The following is a 23,255-nucleotide window of genomic DNA, read 5'->3' as shown; positions in this document are numbered from 1 at the left end:
TCAAAATGATATAAGACAGCTATTACATATTCCTCAGTAAGTGGTAACCCGCCTGCCCTCGCTCGCCGGGCATCGAACCCACTTCCGTTTGCGTGCCGTAATGATACTTTTCTTTGAAAAAAAAAAGAACTTCGCATTAATTATAATAGATTAAAGAATACAGTGATTTCTAGGAGTTCTTGCTACGTTACGGTTATTTTCAACTAGTGGGTAAATAAAACTTCTTATATAACTGTAGCTTGCGAGAAGTGTTGTTTACTTATAATACGTTCATTAGCGATATACTTCAGTGCCTCCACTTAATATTAAACACTAGGTATAGCTGTACCCGGGGTCTTAAAAGCGTTTATAGCACAACTAGCGACTCGACCCGGCTTCGCATGGGTGCAACGAAGATAAATAAATAAATATACTACGTCAATACACACATCGCCATCTAGCCCCAAATTAAGCGTAGCTTGTGTTATGGGTACTGAGATACTGATGAATATTTTTATGAAAAATATACATAAATACTTATAATATACAGATAAACACCCAGACACTGAGAAATGGGGCACTTTAACTCTGACATCCTCCTATCTTAGTGATTCTATGAGATTCGGACCGCGAAAATACCCAAGAGTCCAAATATTTTGTCGGTGTAAAAGCAACTTTATTAGGAATGCTCAATCTATCATCACAAAGCGCAAGTTCATGTTAACCGTAACCGTGGCTAGTTTACCTGCTCCCTAATTAGAATAGCCCTTGCCCTACAAGCTACACCGTAAGCTTATCAAAGCAAACTGTTTCTAATTTATTTCAAGTTCAATTTACCTGCGTTACAAATGTTTACACTAAACCTCTTTATAAGAGCATGTGTATGCTGAGAAACCGATGTTAAGTAAAACTTTTTATTTCAAAAAACAGTGACAGACAGTGTATAGAAATAAAAAAGAATCTGCAATGCTGTCAAAAGAATTCGCAAAGCTAATCTTAATACACAAATTAGGCAAAAACGAATATTACCAAAGACTAGACCTAAGATTAAAACTATACAGGTTGAGGGAGCAGTACTGTACAATAGTCTACATAAATTTCTTTGCGAGAAATCTTTTAAATCATTTAAAAATAAGCTAAAAAAGCATTGTTTAAATTTTTTATTAACGCGCCACATTTTACTTTATTTTACTACCAAAAGCTGCTTTTAGCAAAACTAATTAGATAATATATTACCATGTCATTAAGTGTATAATTTCTCATTAAGTGAAACTGTTTCTTTTTGAGAATAAAATGTCTTTAAACCTAAAAAAAGCTTCGTTATGCCGATAGTGTGACTACAAATATTTCAAAACAGTGCGTTAGTTACCAAATGTGCTACTACAACATTTTTTTCGCTACGATGAGTATTTCTTTAATAGTATACACAAGTAAAAATAAAAGTGGTTTCGCATATATATTTAGACTTAAAACGAAGTAAAGTTTTACCAGATATAATTCACATCTTTACTTTCACAACACTATTACCTATGTTTATCTTTTCCCATACCGTAAAATTTACAAACCTTAGCTTTAAATGATTGGTTGGATAGTGACAGAAAAAACGCATACACTACAGTTCAGTCTGTAAAGTTTTAAAACGGTGTACTTTGTATGACTTGTAAAAACAAAATGACGATAAACCAGAGCAATAAGGATCAAAAGCTTCAGTAAGAATGACTGCTCTTAACTTAATTACAAGTGGCATGGAGTTTGTGATAACAACATGAATACTAGGCTAAGTTTGTTGTGGGCTTCTTCTTAGACCAGGGCGAGTTTAGAACCCACAATTAATTTGATACAAGTCAAAATAATGCGAAAAACTTTGCAATAATAATTTATCAGCGCCTATGAACGAAGTCGTTTTGAATTTGCATTGCAATACATTCATTTTATATATCACCATTCTGCTTATTCGTAAAAAAAAACGAATTTCAGTCAATATCATTTTTATCTTCAATTGTTATCATCAACGTATCGAGATACCATGGTATCCGATAGTGTATCTGCCCTCCAATGTACTTCCTATTTGGGATTTGTTTACATTCCCACGTGGTGTCGATGGCTCAGCAAACAATGTTTAGATCTCAGGTGTTAATGAAATCTCATCGATAGGAGACTACATTTTAATTGTAAAGTGGGAGAGACTTGGTGTTGACTGCAGGGTTTGATAGCGTCGATCAGTTTCGAAAATATTTTTAAATTTACCTACCTCGTTACCCTATTACCTTCCAAATATTGAAACAATTCAATACGGTCCCTTTTGAATAGTTATGACAAACTATTGTTTTTGTAAACTTTCCTTTTTAAACAACCAACGATATTTTTAAATTTTAAACGCTACCATATCTTCCAAGGGGGATCAAAGCAGGGGGGGGGGGGGGGGAATATTGCAGTTTTGATCCTTTAAATGCCCAAATATTTAATAGAGAGAAGATAAATTTCTTTAGTGAAGAAAACATGTTCTCTTAATCGCATTCAGGAATTCCCTTGAATGGGAATGACTTCTATTGAATGGGAATGCACTGTGAAAGTAACCCATCTTCTGTTACTTTTGTTAACGGTTTGATGTGTATATTTGAATAAGTTTAGCTGTATGTTAATTTAATTTTATTCTTTGTAAGTTGACCACCAAGTCAACACAAATATATTTTTTCTGCTCAAATATTAACACAATTGTTTGCACAAAGAGATAATTTATAAAATTGTGATAGTCAAAATGACGTGCACCGGACATAACCGCCCAATAAATTGCGGCGAACAATTGCCCAGCCCGAAATAACACCACTGCGGCTTTCTAAGCGAAATTAACTCAATTGTGCACACGTGTTGAGTTTAGCAAACTACCTATTTGTTTGCTGGAGGAGTCATAAAGTTGGCTCTTTTTGTGAAACTCAATATGCACTTAGAGGTGGTGAGATTGTTCTACCAACATAAAAAACTTAAAATTGCTATAATTTTAACTGAAGCTATTCGGTGAAAAAAATTAGCAATGAACTTATGTTTTGAACCTTTCTTTTAATCATCTGTGTACGTGCCAAGCGCGAAGCTGTCTATTACACAGAAGATTTTTGTACTAGTTCTTGCCCGTGTTTTTTTCTGGAATAAAAAGTGCTAGCCCATGTTATTCTCCGTCCTTTCTACTAACTCTAAGCCAAATATCTAGTTAATTGGTTGGTTAGTTAGGCCGTAGTAAGTAAAAACAAACACACTATCGTAAGACTCATAATATTAGAAAGGGTTATATTAAGTCAGTTTATAAAAAACACATCCTGATTCATAGACCCGGAACATCTTGGTCGAAGAAGACAATCTGTATAAAGAATTACTGCAGTTTTAACCGTTCATGCTATCAACCCATTTCTGGCCCACTACAGGGCACGGGTCAACTCCCACAATGAGAGTTAAGGCCGTGGTCCACCACGCTGGCCAAGTGCGGATTGGATAGACTCCACACACCTTTGAGAACATGAACATAACGTAGAACTCTCAGCCATGCAGGTTTCCTCACGAAGTTACCTTCACCGTTGAAGCAAGTGATATTTTAATTACTTAAAACGCACATAAGAAGTAAAACTTTGATGGTTCTAGGTAGTCAAATCTAGATATTAAATACACATTTTTTATAACATAACGTAGAAACAAAATTGACAAGTTGTAAATTTCCATCCGAGAACAGAAACTGGTTTGTCCGTAAAAGGAGTAAAAATCGAACAGACAAAAATTTTGAGCAATAAGAACCGCCTACGGGGAGCCTATGGTAATAATTGCTTGGCACCCACGCGTGTAGACGGCCTTCCTTTATAGGTTTTTCTCAGACCTTGATTAAAATTTTAAGTAATCAATTTTGATTAAAATATTGTCCTTATTGGTAGAAACAAATGGTACACTACAAGTTCGACTTCGGGGTTGAAAAAAATTAGGTAGTTAAACTGATTTTGATGAAAGTATTGGTTGAAAGGAAATTTTCTTACGGCTGGCATTTGTTACTTTAAAAAAATGTGGTATCCCAAAGTAAAGATCAAATAAGATAAGCAGTTTTTTTTATTCCACTGAGTTACTATAACCTTTCTAATAACGCAATTCATTGATTGATCATGCTTTTTTTGATTTGCCTAGCACAAATAGTTTTAATTTACGTCTATGTAGGTGTAATTTACGTCATTAGGTGGCATTCTTTTACCATACATTTTATTATACTTGATTGATTAGTCTTAACATAATGAATATGCGACTAATTTAGGCAGAGTGACCTTTAATAAAATTATTTGAGTGGTTTTATCTGGTTGGGAACGCTAAGTTATTATATTTACAGAAAAAAATATGACAGCAAAGATTTCTTTACTGTGAGATGGAATACGTTTTCCTGAAAAGGGACGGTCGTGGAAACAGAAGCTAAATCGTTATAACTAATATTCCATTACAAATAATATAAAAGAATGATATTGATTTGCAGTTTAACATTAAGAGTTTTCACCCCTTGTCTTTGAATATCATCATAACACCTTCACAAATTTGAATAGGTCATGATACACTATTTTAATACGCTATTGATGAAAACGGTTATATTCATAGAACATAAAACTTAGCGTCTTTCCTACTTTTCGATTCCGGTCAAAATACATTGTTTTATCAATTTAGCTGTAACTTTAAATCAATAGGCACGGTAATCTAATTCCGGAAAGTGATTAGATACTATTTCTTAATTATCTACGTAAATATTTGACAAAGATTAACGAGGTATTTGTCAATATAATCTAAACCGTTAACTTCGGTAATACTTTAATTAACGAATACGACATTCAGACTTCAGAGAACTAACGAATGATTATTTACAAATGGCATAGTAACATAACCATTTCCATCTATCTTTTCACTTGGGACTTTTAGTTCGAAAGGGTCGTAACCGAATAGATTCTGTTAAGCCTTATGACGTTCTGTTTCTGTCGTATTTACGCTACAACGCGTTCTATAATTGAGCGATGCGGGAGAGTTCAACACATCGCGGTCCATCTTTTTAGAATACTACACAAATAACATTCTATATTTGAAAATTTATACACTGCTGACTTTGAAATCATCTATTCCTTGCGAACTACCCACAGGAACTACGCATCTATTACCTTGATATAAGATATAGTCTCCTTTGTGATGGAAAGGATTAAGTGTTCAATCTAAAACAGCGTGACGATCCTAAGGTGGTACGGTTATGCAGCAGCCATGCCGATGACCACATGCATCAATGTTTGTAAATAGACAGCAGTCAGCGTCGCAACTATGAGTTTTGATGCTGGGTTTTTATGAATGATTCTATTTCTCTGAAGTTCAAAAGATTAAGATATAGAGAAATATACAGGTACGATTATAGGGTGAAAAACCATAGGTAAAATAGTTTCAGTGTATGGAAATAACCCCTGCTCATTGAGACCCGTGCTCTGTAGTGGGCCGGTAATGGGTTGATATGATGATGATATGGAAATAAGGGACAATTACTTATATCATATAAAATTAACGACTAGGACTGGTAAAATTCGATTCTGTAGGCATTGTTTGCAAAAGTCTTAGCTGGGTTGACCAAATACCAGTGATTCTGCGAGTAGGTTGATCTATCTGTGAAACCCTGTTATTAATTTTAACTCGTCTATGTTTTAAGACATTACAGTATAAGCAGAAATTGGTTTTAAATTAAAATAAAATAAAATAAAATAGTGTACTATACAGTGTGTAGTGTATAGGTATATACTCTTGCTTGAGTGCTCATTTGTGAACTATAAATTATAATTTTGTGGAACCTTTTTGTTGCAAGTCCACCTTTCGCGAGATATTTTGCAACAAAATTCGATAAAGACGATTTACATCGATCGTTGATCTTAATACTTATCTACATATGTCAGCATGATTTGAAGCTTTGTTTGTTGTTTAGTTAACCACTAAATTAGCACTATGACATTGCGTAATCTGTATTAAAACAAACTGGCAAGCGGGCGTTGGCTTTGACATTTTCGTCGTCTGTAATAGTGAAAGATGTTTGGGATGGCACACATCGTCGGCCTGGCGTTGTTTACAAACAGATTTGCTATTTCATCTGTTCATCTTGTTTGTTTACGCGTTCGGGCCTACGAAAGCGTTTGTATGGTTCTAGCGCATCTTGGTTCGCTTTCGTAGAAAAATTAACTGTACTGTGTGAAAGAGAGCGCTCAAGAGATTCTAATAAGTTTGTTTGCCCGTCTCATTACCCAGCTGGTTTGGGAAGTGAAAAATCACGCTTATCTCGACACAAACAAGGGAACGGTGGTCCAGAGCCAGCCATCTGTTCGTTGCACCCATAAAGATAACGAAAATGTACAAACAGGGACGCAAACCATTGAGTATCGAGCCCTTGCGGTGAGCGCTCCTGTCCCACAGTGAATTTATCACGCGCGAAAATCCAAACGGCCATTTTGCTGTTTGCATATTTCCGAACGATGTGCTCCATATTCGAACGCACGGTACGCTTACGCCTGTTTGATATTCTCTTTGAGTTTTGGTTTATTTTTGATCGCGTTGTCCTATTTAATCCGTTATACCAGCCGCTCCATCAGTCTTTGCGGCAACCGTTGCTTTTGACGTCGTGTTTCATACAAACTCATTCAAAATGTTCAAATATCTAGTTAATAAGTTGAAATTGTCAACAAATCATCTTTTTAAAAGAAACAACGTAAATATCTATCGTATTTTAGTTTTAAGTGATTGTAAGTTTTAATTTTTTTAACAATTTATTTATATTTGTTCCAGATATACCCAGACCCGGAGTCTGAAAAGGCCATCATGGGTTCAGTGGTGTACTGCATCCATCACAAAGAAGGATGCCAGTGGTCGGACGAGCTCCGTAAACTGAAGGTGAGTTGGAATAGTAAATATTTGTATTTGGTTTAGATAAAGTTTTGAGAAGGCGTGCAGTGAGTACCCATCTATCATTTTTATGTCCATACGTCGAAATCGACACATTTCTTTTATCTTTATTGCTCTTGGCACGTGTTGCTCTAAATATCTCAAGAGATATGTTTTCCGTATACGTAGATAGTTTTAGGCTCACAATTGAAATGCATATTAAGTAAAATTTTGTTATCGTTATATTTTGTATGCGTTTCAGTAATCTTAATTGTTTTGTTTTGTTGCTGTGTCGATTAATGGAAATAAATTTGTATAAAGATGTAATGTCATATTGTTTATCTTTTATGACTTTTAAGCTGATTTGTAAATAGGAAAAATATCATATTGACTAAGATAGATCAAAAATAGTTATATATACTCGCGTTTGATATCCACTGCCCACCTGGTTTGGGGTCGACCAACGATGCGTTTACCGGTGCGGGGCTGCCGTTCAGCTATGTCGGTAACTCCTACTCTACGGATCTCCTCATTTCTGATTTGATCACGTTCTCCTAACATCTGAGCCTTCTTATGAGGCCCTTTTGTGGAATAAAAAGTTAGATAGGCTCGTTTTTTAACTGAATTTAAATTACCGGATACACTATTGGGTTTTTGGGGTAAGAATTGGTATTTGCTTATCTCCAGGCACATCTGAACACCTGCAAGCACGACGCAGTGCTATGCGCGGCGCAGTGTGGCGCGATGATCCCGCGAGTGCTGATGCAGGATCATCTGCGCTATACGTGCCCGCGTCGCCGCGCCAACTGCGAGCATTGCGGCAAGGAGTTCTCTGGGAGTGCTTTAGAGGTACGTAAATTCATAACTCATGCAATAGAGGTGCGTAAATTCATAACGCATGCAATGTCATTCAACGCGCTCTTGGACATTAATGTCAATGCTCAATGGGATCTATACCATGATGGGTGGACAGATTTGTTCCGTAAATTGTTGAGGTACTAAGAATATTGAATGACCTTTACTTCAATATTCGCAGAGGTACCTCTTTAGTACATATATTAATATTATGTATTTTATAATGTTTAATGTCACCTTTCATTAATTCGCGTTTTAGTTATACATAAATTATGAAGTTTCATCTAGTTACTGTAAGTGGCCCTGCCGTACTACAACATGTAAAATAAACAAATACCCATGCTTTTTAGAGTTGTGTAAATTAAATGATGAAGCTTCGATAGCCTAGTAGACTCTGAGTTCTCTGCGAGTACCTTTTTCTGCAGATACTGTGTAGCCCAAGAACCAAGCACTCAATCATATAGAATTTGGCATAGAGTTACTTGAATGGGCGTTGAGTAATACACCGTCCATTCAGCTAACTCTACAAAACCAAAGGATTTGTAAAAAAAACCGTAGTAAATGCGGACAGGACACAGAACGCGGGCATCAGCTTTAAATAATTAGGGGTTAAAGCACCAAGGCGCTATCATTGTGGTTAGATAACAAGATGACCTGTTTCTAAAATCCAAAATTAAAATTGTAACTCATCGAGGTGTTTTATTTTGCAGGAGCATCAAGGCAATTGTGGCCACGAGCCCGTGTACTGCGAAAACAAGTGTGGCGCTAAGGTCCAACGCAGACACACACAGCAGCATGTTCAGCAACACTGCAGCAAGAGGCTCGTGCCATGCAGACATTGCGGGCAGAGGTACACGCAGGTAAGCAGCTCCAGAAGTTCACCATGGGCTTGTCTCCGTACTTGGTCGGCCGGCACCTTCCGTTGTACGTAGTGCCACTGGTACAGCTCCCCGCTGGGTCACTCCAGCCAGACGAGCTCAAACAAACTATTGATACACAGAGTAATGCTTAAACCAATCTGAATGTATGGAATTCAATTATGGGGAAGTTCCAGTGATTACATAATAAAATTTAACAACGAGCGCAATTCCTACGACAAATTAGCTGTGGACAAATTTCCATGGTTCATAACTGACAACAAAATCCACGAACAATTACAAATGAAAACCTTTACTGGAGAAATTAACAGTGTTGTGAGGAAGTACAAAGGAATATTTGAATCACATCAATAGACTGAAAAGGAAAACCTTTATAGACAAATTAGGATCGCTAATAGATTATAAAAATGGGTTTTTGTTTGAATTTTTTCACAAAAACAAAATTCAAAAAAAAAGAAACAATGGGAAAATTTAAAAGCTAGTTTAGGTTTGCTAAGTCAAATAAAAATTTAAGCCCTAAATATTACAATATACACTACATGGTGATAAATTCTAATAAATTAAATTCATTAAACATATAATTATTATATTTAATGTTTATGCATGTGTCTGAACATTGTGAAGTAATTAATTTTGAATCAAAAAAGTAAGTGTCATTTCCATCTATAAATAACCTAAAAAAACTCTGAACACATTAACACTGCACTCCTTTTCGCAAAAAAACGTAATAGTGAGATCTCCGGGCTCTGTTGATAACTTAGAATGTCTGTTGTTCCAGGACACAGTGTCCGCCCACGGGGCGATGTGTTCGCGCGCTCCCGTGCCGTGCCCGCAGCGGTGTCTGGCCGCGCCCGCGAGGGACGAGCTAGATGCACACCTCCGAGACCATTGCGCGGCTGGATCCGTCCTGTGCACGTACAGGGACGCTGGATGTCGCTTTAAGGTAAGCTTTTCATCAATAACCTATAACATTCCACTTCTGGAATAAAGGCCCTCTCCCAAGAGAGCGCTGGTAAACACCACGCTGGGGAGACGGTTTGATGTCTGGAAAGATGGTATAAGTTTCACGGTAACGCTGCAGCCCGTTCTTGATTATATTGCCTTTTTTTCTCGGCGGGAAATCCTCATGGATACCACTAAAACACGGGGAGGTGCAGTAGTTACGCCGGACTTACCGACTAAAACCCCACGGTGTTCTAACTCATCGCCTGGTCACTGGGTCATGGGAACGCTTTCGCACACAACCGCAACCCAGCCAGCTGGTTATATTCCTTAATTCAACTCGTACGAGACCAGCGGGAAGAGGGTGGGTTGGTGATATACCTATGTATTCAGATTGCATTACCTATTTTCAATCAGGAACAATACTTTTTCTGGATGAAAACACCCGGCTAAGTTTGTTGTGGGTTCTTCTTAGACCAGGACGCGTTTGGAATCCTCGTAGCTTTAGTTTTAAGTTTACGAAGATGCTTATTGCTATCATCTCACTACCGTGTAATTCTCATGTGATGTACGCATCAAAAGTGCCACCTATGGGCCTACTTGAATAAAGATAACTTTGACTTTGGTACCCTGAGAACGTGTATGCGAAGTTGCATGATAATCGGTTAAGTAGTTCAAGCGTGAAAACGAAAGAAACAAACCTCTTTGATACAAACAAAACTCACATCAGCCTGTTTGGTTTATGTTTGACTGCGGATCACGAAGGTTCATTTCCAAGGTCGGACCTAACTGATACGTACATAATGGGGTTTCGATCACTCAAAACTGTGCCTTGGAAGGTTTATTTTATATAGGAACTCAAAGAGACTTGAGAGAAGTTTCATTATTTTTTTCGCCAGTTATTGATTTCTCTATGAAATCTCTTATGAATTAAACTTGTTATACGTTTGATATAAAAAACGTTGATACGTTAATTATGTATCGGAATATATATTAAGATTCATTATATATTAAGATAGGGCAGTAACCTAACTGTAAACAATTACATTTACCTAGCTTCTGCCAGCGACTTCGTCAGCGTAGACTTCAGAATTGGGTCTAAATTTTCGCTCGTTACCATTTTTAATCTTACCACGGGAACTATTTCACAGATCGGTACAGAATGTTCATTTCCATAGCATGGGCATACCAAATTTCAAAGCCGCCTGCCCCCGGCTTAGTTCGTAAACTATTTTCAATTATATCAGGAACTTCTTAAGGAATCGGGATAAAAGGTAGCCTATGTTCTTTTCCATGTCAAAGGCTACAAGCATGTCGAATTTCATCCAAATCCGATCAGCCGTTTTTGCGTGATTGAGTAACAAACATCCACACTTTCACATTTATGTTATTAGTAAGATAAAATGAATTTATGAGGAATGCAGATAAATAATAGCGGATAAAGTTCTTATGATTAGAGTAAACGAAGTCGTTGACATCACTCTGTGTTTATATAATTACGATTATGCAATAAACTTGTAGAGTAGATATTGAAATGGGGGCGTGATTAATATAAATTATGTATTATACTGACTTACGATATAAAATCAATTAAGTTAAGTGCTTAAGAAATAGTCTATCTTCAATAGGTATATTGATTGATATAAATTTAGATCATTCTGAATTCACATTTCGTTTTGCAATTATTTTGTTTGTATCTTGAATAGAATATAGATACAACCAAAAGAACCGATAGCATTAAAAATTAATTTAAATCGCAATGAAGTAGTTAAGGACATATATTTTGCATGATATTAAAATTCAAACCATTTAATAATATAGCAAAATCTACTTTAGTATTCAGTCAATAGTTGAAGCGGGGTAAGACTTGAGGTTTATTTTCGGAGGGACCGAGTTCGAACCCCGGCACGCGCCTTTTAATTCTCTTTTTGCGTTATAAGTTATGGTAAAGAAAAATATCGTGACGATACCTAAATGATTGAGTTATGTAGAATGCGTGTGAAGTCTACTAACTGGCCAACGTGGTGGACTACGCCCTAAACCCAACCGAAAACTGAATGAGATCATTCTGAGTGGAGAGCTAATGCCAATTAATGAGCGAATTAAGAACCCTCATTCAGTCATTATAGCATGCAGTGCTAATGCACTGAAAACGTGAAAACGTCTTAAAACAGTGAAAACGCCCCGCGCACGTCCCACTTCACACCCGCGTAATGTTGCTAGCTCACATACTTTTTCCCATTTTCCCATTTTATGGTAAACGTTTAGGACATTAGATGTAAAGTAATGACTGCTTAATGGTATGAAGTGATTAGCCGTCTGTTCGAGAAACTCTACTAAAGTGGAGTGGTTTTGATGCTTCAATTATAGTCTTATACACGGTTTCTGTATGTTATTAATTCTGATGACTAGTCAATAGTAGTGTATATATTCTTGCATTGCAGGGTACAAGGCAAGCTCTAGAAAGGCACACTGAAGAAAGTTCCCAACAGCATTTGGCCCTGGTCTCCGCGCTGGCGACACGTCAGGCGCGGCAACTAGAATCCCTTCGGTCAGCAGTCGCACGACTGTCGGTCAATTACACCGGCGCGCTAGTGTGGCGCATCAGCGACTGGGCCGCGAAGATGGCGGAGGCGAAGTGCAAAGATGGCGTCGAGCTTGTATCACCCGCGTTTTATACGAGTCAATATGGATATAAGTTGCAGGTATGTTTAATAAAATGTCCATGTATTCCAAATTGAACTAAATACATTCAAAGTTCTGTGATAGGGCTACATGAGAAAAAATACCCCAGCGTTTAAAATTTAACATTTTTCTCTTTATATTTTTTTTAAGTGCCTCTCCTAATGAAAGTCAGCGATCATTTCTGCGACGAATTGCTCATAGAGATATATGATAAGTAAACATCGCACAGACTCACTCTTAGCCTATAAACGTCCCACTTCTGAACATATGCCACTTCTCTCATAGGAGACGGGGTTCAGAGCATAGTTCCATATAAGCCATCTATAAGTTATAAATAATGTAGCATACAAACTTGATTTGCGATTTTGCTGTAGTACGTAGCAAATAATAATAATCATTCCAATCAATCAATCATTATATAGGTCTACTTTTAAGTTAGCGATCCGGCTCGAAGGACCATTTTAAACATACAAATTAAATATTAATATCAATGTGAGAAAACGTTTGCTCCAACATAATAAAGTAAAACCTATTTTTAATTGTGTACTTTACGCGGTAAATCAAAATTATGACACGCGGCCTTTGTTTGTAAACAAAATGTGCACGGTTTATTTATACCTGTGAATAATATTGTATGACTAACCCACTACCACTGCTGAATTTGTATCGCTTAGTCACATCGCATCGCGTCTTTCGCCCCCGTACCCCATAAATACACTTTCAATTCTATTTTTGAATATAAAGCTATTAGGTTCCATTTTGTTTGATTGTTATTGACTTTATGTAATTCAGGTAGCAAGAGGACTATATTACAGAACTTAATGAATAATTATTCAAACTAACTTATTTAATTAGTTTCCTAAAAAGACCATTAATATATATAGTCCATTTTATGTCTAATATTTAATTTGATTACAAAAATAATGTAAAATTATTGTATATATATACATTGAGAAATAAAGTTTTTTTTTTTCAAATATTTAATGAATTTGGTTTGGTTTATACTTGGTTTTTACATGACTTTGTTCCGTAAATTGAGTTTGAGTAAATACAGTTATTTGAAACTAAACTTACGCAACAAAGCAATTATATATATTAGCATTAGTTAGCTAATATTAACATACAAATTGTATTGTACACAAAAGTATAATTTTAGCACCGTTTTATAGATAAGGACATTTTTTTTTATTATTAAGTCACGATCCTCATCTCCTCAGCCTATAACTGTCCCAATTCTGGGCCCAAGCAAGGTATTATCGTTTGCGTCATACCTTTTCTCAATTTCAACGGTATTTCTTTCTTCACAGGCGTCACTCTTCCTGAACGGCAACGGGGCGGGCGAGGCTAGCCACATGTCAGTATACATAAAGATTTTACCCGGCGAATACGACGCCCTACTCCGCTGGCCCTTCGCGCACACCGTCTCCTTCACACTCTTCGACCAAAGCTCCAGTCCGGACAGGGCGTGCAATATCGTCGAGAGCTTCGTCCCAGACCCCACATGGAAAAACTTCCAGAGACCTTCAAAGGAGCCAGATGCGTTAGGCTTCGGGTTCCCGAGGTTCGTGTCCCACGAAATGCTCAAAAAACGCAACTTTGTCAAAGATGACGTCATGTTCCTCAGGGTCAAGGTCGATCCGAGCAAAATAGTAGCAGTTTAATCCCCGTGCTACCAATACTAAGGTGCTTCAACGCACAATCAAAAAGTCACTGTTATTTAGTATTAGATAATTTAAAAGTCATAGTTCTTAAGTTTTTTGTATATATTTTTTTTAGGATACTTTATTTTTGGAGTTGTCGCGGGCATTTTTGAGTTAAGAACGTCTAGAGTCGAGAAATATTACATGGCCTTTTTAAGAGACTGATACGATATTATGATGTTAGTTGAGTCTTACTGCCAAAAATAATATGATTATTAATGTAAAATGTTTCTCGGTTACTTTTTTTAATTTTTATAATCTCAGTATAGTTTTAATTTATGTTATATTTCAAACTAATTTCTGGATGTTTTTTTTTTTTAAATTTAAAATGGCATATACCGAAAACAGTGCACAATTTTTGTTGGCATACCCTCAATCTTTTTTCTATCATCATATTTAGCTTCGATCGGTTAAAATTTGTAAATATTTAGTTTATAAGAAGCTGCGAACGCTGCATTGTTATCCTTTCACTGAAGATCTCTTGAGTTTCATTGCCGTTTGAAGAAAATAACGAATCAAACTGTTTTAAAAGTATTTTTTCTCTTTCGTATAACTAATTCGGACTTACTTGTAGACTACTAATTACAATAATCGGAAAACAGACTTATGTTATTGAATAACTTAATTGTATTACCATTACTTTATCGCATAAATATAATGTCATATTTTTTTCGTAATTTGTGGTTTTACCAAACATCCTGTATAAAAGGAACAAGGTTGTCATAAAATCAGTGCCATATTGTAAAATAATTAAACTATATTATATTAATATGTATTACGAAATACACACATTTTTATAGGACACTGCAAAAATTGTGTGTTGCCAGCTATAACGTTCTGTTGCATTTTTGTTGGCCTTCAGAGATTAAATAAAGGCTCTTTGAAAAATGCACGAACTCAAAAAAGTAAAGTAAAGTTTCGTACAATTTTTCCCCCAAATAAACGCACTAATATCATCCATTAACAAAAGTTTTTAGATAATATTCGAGCAGTGATGTTTTAAGTACAAATTATACTAAAGGATGACCTTTCTGTTTCCATATCAGTCTATTGGAACAATAGTGCAGGAAAGAAAATGTGATTAGATTAGTCTATTTGCAATATGGAACTTTCAGGTGTTTTTGTCAGGAATGTAATACGACACATATAATATATCTTGCCAACTTGCGAATCCTTGCATACGTTTAGACATCCTTGCAACTTATATTTGGGGGTAAAAATTGTACATTTAATGGATGGAGAAAAAATCTTTGAAACGTTTACATTCGTTTTGTCGGCAGATCTTTGTATATATTTTCTAAACTAAACTAAATAACTTATCCAAATAATAAAAATTATTGTATATAATATTATCTAAAATTGTCAAAGATACGTAGGCCATTACCAATTTAATGTTATGTAATTACAACATCCTTTATTTTAGCAGATACTTAGATATTTGATAATTAAGAAGGCATTATTTTTATCCGGCTGGAAGGACCAAAAGTTAGTCAAGAATGCAGATTTTATTAATAGATTCCATTTCTAAAACCAGTTCAGTAATTTAATTTAATCTCAATGAACAGTTAGAAAATGTAGTAAAAGGATTTTGAAGCCTTAAAGTTTTTTATGTTAAACTGTCACAATATGGAGATGGTAAATTGCAGATGAAATTGTTTACTTGAGATACTTGACTTCCCAAAGTTCAGATCCAAAACTCTCGTAAATAAATTGTTGCACCACTAAATTGGTGCTTTATTAATAAAATTTCATAACATTAAATTAGTATTAAATAAATGGTGTTCTCTACCTTAAAATATTGTTGTAAATAGAGAAATATAAATAATCTTACTACTTGTATTTCTGTGTGTGTTTGTTTACAAGCTGGAGTTAGACCAAAGTGTTTTTTTTGATTACTTTGCGGAAGCAATAACTATTATTATTTTTGTACATTTTGACGGCAAAGTTGATCAACGCGAAACAAATGAACACGGCGAAGCTGTTTATTATTTAGATTGTTATATATAAGCATAATATGTATTCTATGTATAGAATAGGCAACGAAATGAGATCACATACACTTTTGTAACTATTAGAAATGAACCTATAAATGTAACTTTTATTCGGAGGTGGTCTATATTACTGTTTTCCCAGCCTCTTACTTCATAGTTCATTTTCGTAACTGAACACTTTTCATAAACATGTCATTGGCGTGCATAGAGGGTATGCACATAGTATGCAGATGGTGTAAAATGAATAAAATCTCCAGTACGAGATATAAAAAACTTAAGGATAGGCATTGTAAGAGTTATAAAAAGCCTACCCTGGAGTATCTATAACTCGTACTGGAGATTTTCTTAATTTTGTATCTGCATACCCTCTATGCACGCCACTGAAACATGTCCATACATTTTGCCATTATAACATGTTTATTTGCATATTTATGGTATCTTTATTTACTGGTCTCCGCAGGAACATCCTATATATTGGATTAAAAAATATAGGGACTTTATGAATATTGATCTTTTTCATTTCTATTCAATGCATAGTGTACAAAAACCTTTCATTTACGGTTGCTTCTTCTGTAATTTTTTATTAAAACATATTTCAAAATTATATTCTCAGTTAAATGTATATTATAATATTTGTATAATACAAACTTTCAGTGTGACCAACTAAAATTTTCTATCTGTATCTATCTATTCTCGGATCTCTCAAAAACGCTTGCTATCGATTTATTGTAATTATCTCAACTGTAATGTTACATTCCACAAAAAAAATGATTATTTTAAGTCCGGTTTTGTTCTGTTTTTAAGTTGATTTTTTTAACAAATGCATATATTTAATAATGAATAATGATTGAAAACTTTTTAGGTTAAGGAAATTATTCATAATCTTGAATTATTTTCTATAGTTTATCAGTTGAATAGAAGGAAATTTAACGCTGAATTAACTAGCACGAACTGTATACAATAAAAGTAAAAATTCTTAAACAGCTCTGAAGTGGTTAAAAGGTTGATTGCGAACTGTACAAGATCCATATAGCGATTCGTATAGGTAGGTACCTACTCTTCGGCTGCATTAAGACGACGCGAAAATATGTATACGGTCGCCGCTCTCACTCTGCGTTTACGCAATCGTTATCCTTATGTGAATTCTATGCAACGACATTAAAATGATCTGCAACCACGCTGCGACAACGCGATGGAGTGATTCCAAAGAATTTAAAGTTACTGTGTTGTTAATAGATTACGCATTTGTTATTAATGTAGTCCAAAGTATTCACGTCATCTAAAAGAAGCCTAATCTAGTACTAAGTTATTGGTATTAAAAAAATTGAATTTACAAGTTATTCAGTACCAACTACTTGAATTTCTTGTTGCTGGGCTCTTTTGAAATCCGCAAGAAGCTATTGTTGACTTGCGAGAGCGAGATGCCAATACATTTGTACACAGTAGTGCCAATTTCATTGCACACAAACCATGATTTACAGATCTAAAAGTAGCACTGTCCTTTTCTACAAGGAATGTTGTGAAAAGGATAGCATTACTATTAGGCACGTAATGATTTCCTTCTATTTTGCGTGCATTACTCTCAGTTGAATGTTAGAGAAAAATGGACCCAGTTACCGTTGTTTTAAGAATTAAGTTCGTCTTCACTTTGCAGCCAGCGCTAGTAGCTGAATGTGTGTAAAATAATAGTAAAGTAATTATGTACTTACGTCTTTAAAACGAGGAATACAAGGTTAATTTTACTTTGAAGTTTTCACTTTGCAAGAACCCAAAGTTTATACTTAGGGTATAGAGTATAAAGTTCATTTTTTATTGCAGGATAAATGATTTAATTTTGGAAAAAAGTATCGTTCTATTACGATATTCATAATATTGTACAGATGTCGCTATAAGGTTCAGTTTTTTATACCTAGTAATCTAGAATCTAGTTAATCTAGCTAGGTTAATGGTGTTGCGATGTTCTCTATTTAAGTACCTTATCTAGGCATACTATTACCTACTTTTCGAAAAACTAAGCGTAAAATATTTGAGAAGTTTATTACGTCTTACGTCCGTTTTCTTTATTCAATCGATTCGTTATCTGTTGATAGGTTGCTTAGAAAAGATTTTGTTGGTTCAAAATTGTATGTCTATTTTTTGACAATAACAAAGTTGCTAAGTTATGGATCTATAGATTACGGATAGATTGAATATAAATAAGGGGCATACATACATTGCTGACATGCTGGACATGGGGCTTGAAGGTGGTTCAACGCTCCACAATCTTGTACAGAATGCATCCAGTGTTGGTAGTTCTGTATTAAAAAACCTTTTTATCCCGTAGAGATCTACCGAGCATCTCTCTCTCGCTTCTCTCTAAAAATATTTTACGCTAAATTTTTCTTAGCAAAACTAAAAGTAGTCTAGGAACAGAAATGAGACTAACAAATTGTTTTAAGATTAGTTTTAGGTAAAAGTTGCGTCTACGCGTTAATGTTTAAGGAAAACAATGTACATGATGATTTTGATATTAAACTGAAAAATATATATTTTTCTTTCGTAACAGTTCTTTTAATCAAATATCCCTTGCTACTGTATAATAAAATGGAGCGGTTATAGCCTAGAGCGTAAAGCATTGGCTTCCTTTTCGGGGATACTGAGTTCGCACCTCTAACTTTTCGGAGTTATGTGCGTTATTGATTTGAACAATTAACAATCGCTTTCTTTTACGAAGATATACATCGTGAGAAACCCGCACGCCATCCTTCTCTGTCTCTATAATGGCGCATCCACACATGCCCGGCGGCACGGCCGGCGGCATGGCCGGCGGCCGGGCCGCCGGCCATGCCGCCGGCTCATGCATCTTTTACCTGCGGCACGCGCGGCTTTTGGTGCCGGCGGCAGTTTGCTTGCGGCTTCGATACGGAGTAGTAGTGTTGTCGTATTCATTTAAATAACAAAATGACAGAATTTAACTGGGATGATAGTGCTGTACTTTTATTAATAGAAAAGTATCAAGAAAATGAACTATTGTGGAACCCAAGGCATATGGATTTCAAGAATCGCAACAAAAGAAACGATGCTGTTAGGGATATTGCTTCTGTGTTCAACATAGCATCAACAGAAATTGAGAGAAAACTGAAGAATTTATCTAGCCATTATTTTCGAGAAAAACGCAAATTTGAAGAATCTAAAAGGAGTGGATCTGGACGGGATGATGTTCAATTGCCGAAATGGTTTGCTTATAAGGCGTTATCATTTCTTAATGACAAGAATGCACCGGTACCGACTCTGAACAGCCACACACCTAGTGTAAGTACCCATCAAATTCTTATAATTACCTAAGTAGACTAGTTGGTCGACCATAATAAATTTAAAATACATATTTCATTATGCAATATTTTCGTTAATAGGGGTAGGTACAAAGTTTTTGCTTCGCGTATTAATATTTTAGATACCTACTACCTACAACCCGGTAACAATACATAATACCACGGAGCGCGGGCGAGCATACTCTCGTTTTTGACCTTATGTAGTCGGCATAACACTTACCGAAAGCGAAGTATTCGGGAATAAGCGCTCGTGAAGAGTGTACAGGGTTACTGGTGAGACATTTGCAATACTTGAGGACGTGATATATGGCCAACTAGCTGATGCCCGCGACTTCGTTCGCGTGGATTAAGTTTTTAAAATCCCTTGGGAACTCTTTGATTTTCCGGGATAAAAAGTAGCCTATGTCACTCTCCAGGACCTTAACTATCCCCATGCAAAAAATCATGTCGATCCGTAGCTCTGTTGCGGCGTGATTCAAGGACAAACCAACAAACACACTTTCGCATTTATAATATTAGTATATATTAGTATGAAGTATGAAGTATGATATGTAAGATGAAAAAAAATATATAAAGAAATAATATCAATTATTTACTGAGTAAATGTAGCTTAAACTTACATAATTATTTGTATACACTATACATACATGTTATGTTTATAAGCTTGGTTTTTATTTAATATTTACATACTGATAGGATATATTCAAAATATAGTATTGAAGCTTGTTTGCAATTATTTATAAGATTTCCTTTTTATTTTCAGTCTTCTCAAGATAATATCACTCCCCAGACTACGCTACCTTCGACAAGGACTTCACGAAAGCGAAATATAGAGAGAGAACCTGAAGTTGATGAAGCTTTGCAATTACTGAGGGAGATCACGTCTAATGCAAGGCAACGCGATGATGCTGCTATATTTGCAGACTATATAAGTAGCAAGTTGAGGAAGATGGATCATTACACGATGTGTACAGTACAACATCAAATCCAGAATATTATCTATGAAGCAGAAATGAGAATGGGTTCGATGAATTTTGATACTAGTAATACTACTCAGCCTCTTCGTTATCAAAATGTTCGTCCAGGATACTTCACCGGCCAACCTACAACGTTAGCAATGTCACCGTCGCCCTCAACTTCGCGCTCTTACTCTGTTCAATCAGACTATGAAATGCAAAATAGCCCAGATGTCAATACAAGTGACAGTCTGTTACAAGTCTTGGAAAATAATTTAACCAAATAATTTAACCGAAAATAGTGTAATAGATTAAAATAAGGTTACATATTAAAATGACGAAAAACGCAATGCCTTTACTTAAAACTAAAATAAATGTTTATATTTTCGGTTAAATTATTTTATTTTAATAAAAGCTTAAAATTATTGATACATGTTTCTGATTCCTAAATAAAACAATTATTTGAATAATCATATTTTATTTCTTTCAAACATTATATTTGATATTGCCAAGGAAGCTGACCTTGTTCCGATAGAAAATAACATTTTAGCTCATTTCTAATTACACTTGGTTCTACATTTAGAGCGATCTGCGGTATATTTTGTTGCATTTCGTTCAAAACTCCATCAGTAGTTCTTTCATTTCTCTTCATAAAATTATGCAGATGCACACAAGCCATCACGACAATTTTTGCTTTCTCATTTTGTAAACCAATGCGTGAATGCAAAATTCTGAATTTATTAGATAAAATGCCAAACGCGTCTTCTACAACCATGCGCCCGCGACTAAGTCTATAATTAAAAACCCTCTCAGGTGATCCTTTTGCATGATATCCAGAAAACGGTTTTATTATATTCTGTGAGATGGGGAAAGCATCGTCACCGATGAAATAAAAAGGTACAGGTGTATTTCTCCCTTGTAATGGAATCGCTTGTGGCAGACTTAAAGTTCCATCTCGTATCATATCAAATAAAGTTGAATTTCGTAGAACTCCACCATCAGATATTCTGCCCTGACATCCAATGTCTACGTATAAAAAGTTATAATTGGCATCGATTAAAGCTAGCAAAACAATACTGAAATATGACTTATAATTAAAAAACTCAGAACCGCTATTAGTTGGACATAGTATACGTATATGTTTCCCATCGAGGGCACCTACGCAATTAGGTACATTCCATTTCTGCATGAAACTTCGAGCCACTGATAGCCATTCTCCATGTGTATTCGGCATCTGTAAAAAAAATTGTTTGTGATATTTGTGTGTTTAGTTCTAGTTATATGTATGTAAAATGTGTGTGAAGTTCCAGGTAGGGGAGAGTGGGTAACGGTGGATCAAGGGGTACAGTGGATCGAACGCGGCCTATATAATGCGCACATTTACACGATATAGCATTTTACGTTCTATTTTGTATTGCCCTTGACTCGCTACCGGGGTGCGACGGAAAAGTAAGTATGAAAGCAAAATATTTTGAAGTTTTAAAAATGTAATGCTGCAGTTTGTAAAAAGTATTTAATATGAATCAAAAGTCACATGGCGTCATCAGATATGACTATTTTTTTTAAAGAAAGGGAAATCCTTTCTTTAAAAAAATAGTCATATCTATAAACCTGAGAAAGGTAGCCCTAAGATTGCTATGGCAGTGTGTACCTTATTGATTTTGCTCAGGCTTTATTATAAAAACACATTCTAAAAGTGTTAAATTGTGGCAATATTTAGCTCTACAAAAAAGTTGATTCACTGTTACCCATTGCACTCTCCCCTACAGTATAAAATCAAATATTATAATTGTGTCTTGTACATGCCGTAACTGTGTGAATGTATGTGGTCTGTTTTGTTTTCTAATGTAGGTGTTCAGTTTCTAACTACCTAATGTGTTACGGATATTTTGTACTTACCCTTAAATAATTGGATAATGTAGACACCAAAGTTTGACAAACATCTAGAATTATTAAAGAAATAACTTGTGGAGACACTTTAAACAGTGTACCGAGTGAAAAATAAGAGTCTCCTGTAGCCAGGTATCTCAAAGTAATTGCTAGTCGATCGGAAGCTGACACAGCATTTCTCCAGCGGGTGTCAGTTTTTGATATCATGGGTCCAGTTAAATTCAGTAATATTTCAAATTCTTCACTAGAGATCCTTAGAAAAGTGTTAAATTTCGAACGAATATTTCTTCGGTTTATGTCGTCCCTTCTAAAATCTTCAAGTATCGGGGACACATTAGGCCTATTTCGAAGACTTGGTCTGACCCAATATCTTCGTTTGATTTTGCGGTTCTTTTTATGAATAATGACATACAACACTACACTTGCGATACACGCAACTATATCATAGTCCAACATCTTTCGATTCTACGTACACGACTAATTTCAACGAAAGTCACAACACTACTGCGTAAATTGCAACCGCGACTGCAGGCCGCCGGTAAAGCCGGCGGCAAAGTCAGCGGCAAGGCGGTCTGAAAGTCGGCGGCAAACCCGGCGGCATAAGCCGGCGGCATGTGTGGATGCGCCATAATATTGTCAAGGGCGTGTGGAGGCTAGCTATGCAAACTTGGCCGGCGTGGTGAACTGTCACTGTTGAGTTTTTACTCACTTTGCCATTCACAATTGACCATTGAAATATTGTAAATAAATAATCCTAATTGATTATGATATTTTCCACTAGCTGGCGTATAAGTCAAGAAGCGTGGAGTATATGACATATACTTACCATTCAAAATTATTATTTTTAAGTAGCGGAAACTAGACAGACGTCTGACGTAAAGGTTACTTCCGTCTGAAAAAAATCTGAGCTACTCCCTAGTCGCGCCTTAAGAAGTTTTACTTCAAAAATGTAAATTTACCTATTAGAAGCAAAAATAAACTCCTGCAGTTTACTAGGCTACATAAAATTGCTAATTCATTCAAGGGCAATTGTATATTATTTCATAACAAATTACCGAATGAAATCTTTGAGATGTCTCAATAGGTTCAAAGTTTATACTTACATAAAAATCATATTATAATGTTAAGGATTACTTAAACGATAATAAAGCTTGGGTGT

The 23,255-nt window shown here is 35.6% G+C and overlaps 3 protein-coding genes across 6 annotated transcripts in view; 2 read left to right on the top strand and 1 right to left on the bottom strand.

The window, feature by feature from the left end:
• The window catches only part of LOC120624794 (TNF receptor-associated factor 4), a 155,895-nt gene extending 141,699 nt beyond the window's left edge, over positions 1-14,196 (top strand). For 3 of the 4 annotated variants that reach the window (XM_039891534.1, XM_039891535.1, XM_039891533.1), the window contains 6 exons: positions 6,793-6,897; positions 7,576-7,737; positions 8,454-8,603; positions 9,400-9,564; positions 12,008-12,268; positions 13,556-14,196. In XM_039891534.1, the coding sequence (XP_039747468.1) occupies positions 6,793-6,897; positions 7,576-7,737; positions 8,454-8,603; positions 9,400-9,564; positions 12,008-12,268; positions 13,556-13,909 (1,197 nt within the window). In that variant the 3' untranslated portion in view covers positions 13,910-14,196. Of the gene's footprint in view, positions 1-6,450; positions 6,507-6,792; positions 6,898-7,575; positions 7,738-8,453; positions 8,604-9,399; positions 9,565-12,007; positions 12,269-13,555 lie in introns of those variants that run through there. The other variant, XM_039891537.1, reaches the window with a different exon arrangement.
• Positions 14,197-18,854: 4,658 nt separating this feature from the next.
• LOC120624795 lies at positions 18,855-20,547 on the top strand. The gene is made up of 2 exons (XM_039891538.1): positions 18,855-19,230; positions 20,014-20,547. The coding sequence occupies exons 1-2, from the start codon at positions 18,880-18,882 to the stop codon at positions 20,491-20,493; spliced, it is 831 nt and encodes a 276-aa protein (XP_039747472.1). The 5' UTR covers positions 18,855-18,879; the 3' UTR covers positions 20,494-20,547.
• Positions 20,548-20,650: 103 nt separating this feature from the next.
• On the bottom strand, positions 20,651-22,717 carry LOC120624698. The gene is made up of 2 exons (XM_039891374.1): positions 22,106-22,717; positions 20,651-21,440 (listed from the first exon to the last, which is right to left on the bottom strand). The coding sequence occupies exons 1-2, from the start codon at positions 22,550-22,552 to the stop codon at positions 20,700-20,702; spliced, it is 1,188 nt and encodes a 395-aa protein (XP_039747308.1). The 5' UTR covers positions 22,553-22,717; the 3' UTR covers positions 20,651-20,699.
• Positions 22,718-23,255: the final 538 nt, after the last annotated feature.

The sequence above is a fragment of the Pararge aegeria genome, chromosome 6, assembly GCF_905163445.1.
Source record: "Pararge aegeria chromosome 6, ilParAegt1.1, whole genome shotgun sequence".
Classification (NCBI taxonomy): Eukaryota; Metazoa; Arthropoda; class Insecta; order Lepidoptera; family Nymphalidae; genus Pararge; species Pararge aegeria.
This window is presented reverse-complemented; position numbering and strand designations above follow the sequence as displayed.

What these genes read in the sequence shown, in the direction of transcription:
- LOC120624698 (XM_039891374.1), bottom strand. Translation starts at nt 22,552, where the DNA reads ATGTTGGACTATGATATAGTTGCGTGTATCGCAAGTGTAGTGTTGTAT. An exon ending in CATTATCCAATTATTTAAGG is followed by an intron (nt 21,441 to 22,105) that starts GTAAGTACAAAA and finishes TTTTTTTTACAG; the next exon opens with ATGCCGAATACACATGGAGA.
- LOC120624795 (XM_039891538.1), top strand. Translation starts at nt 18,880, where the DNA reads ATGACAGAATTTAACTGGGATGATAGTGCTGTACTTTTATTAATAGAA. An exon ending in TGAACAGCCACACACCTAGT is followed by an intron (nt 19,231 to 20,013) that starts GTAAGTACCCAT and finishes TTTTATTTTCAG; the next exon opens with TCTTCTCAAGATAATATCAC.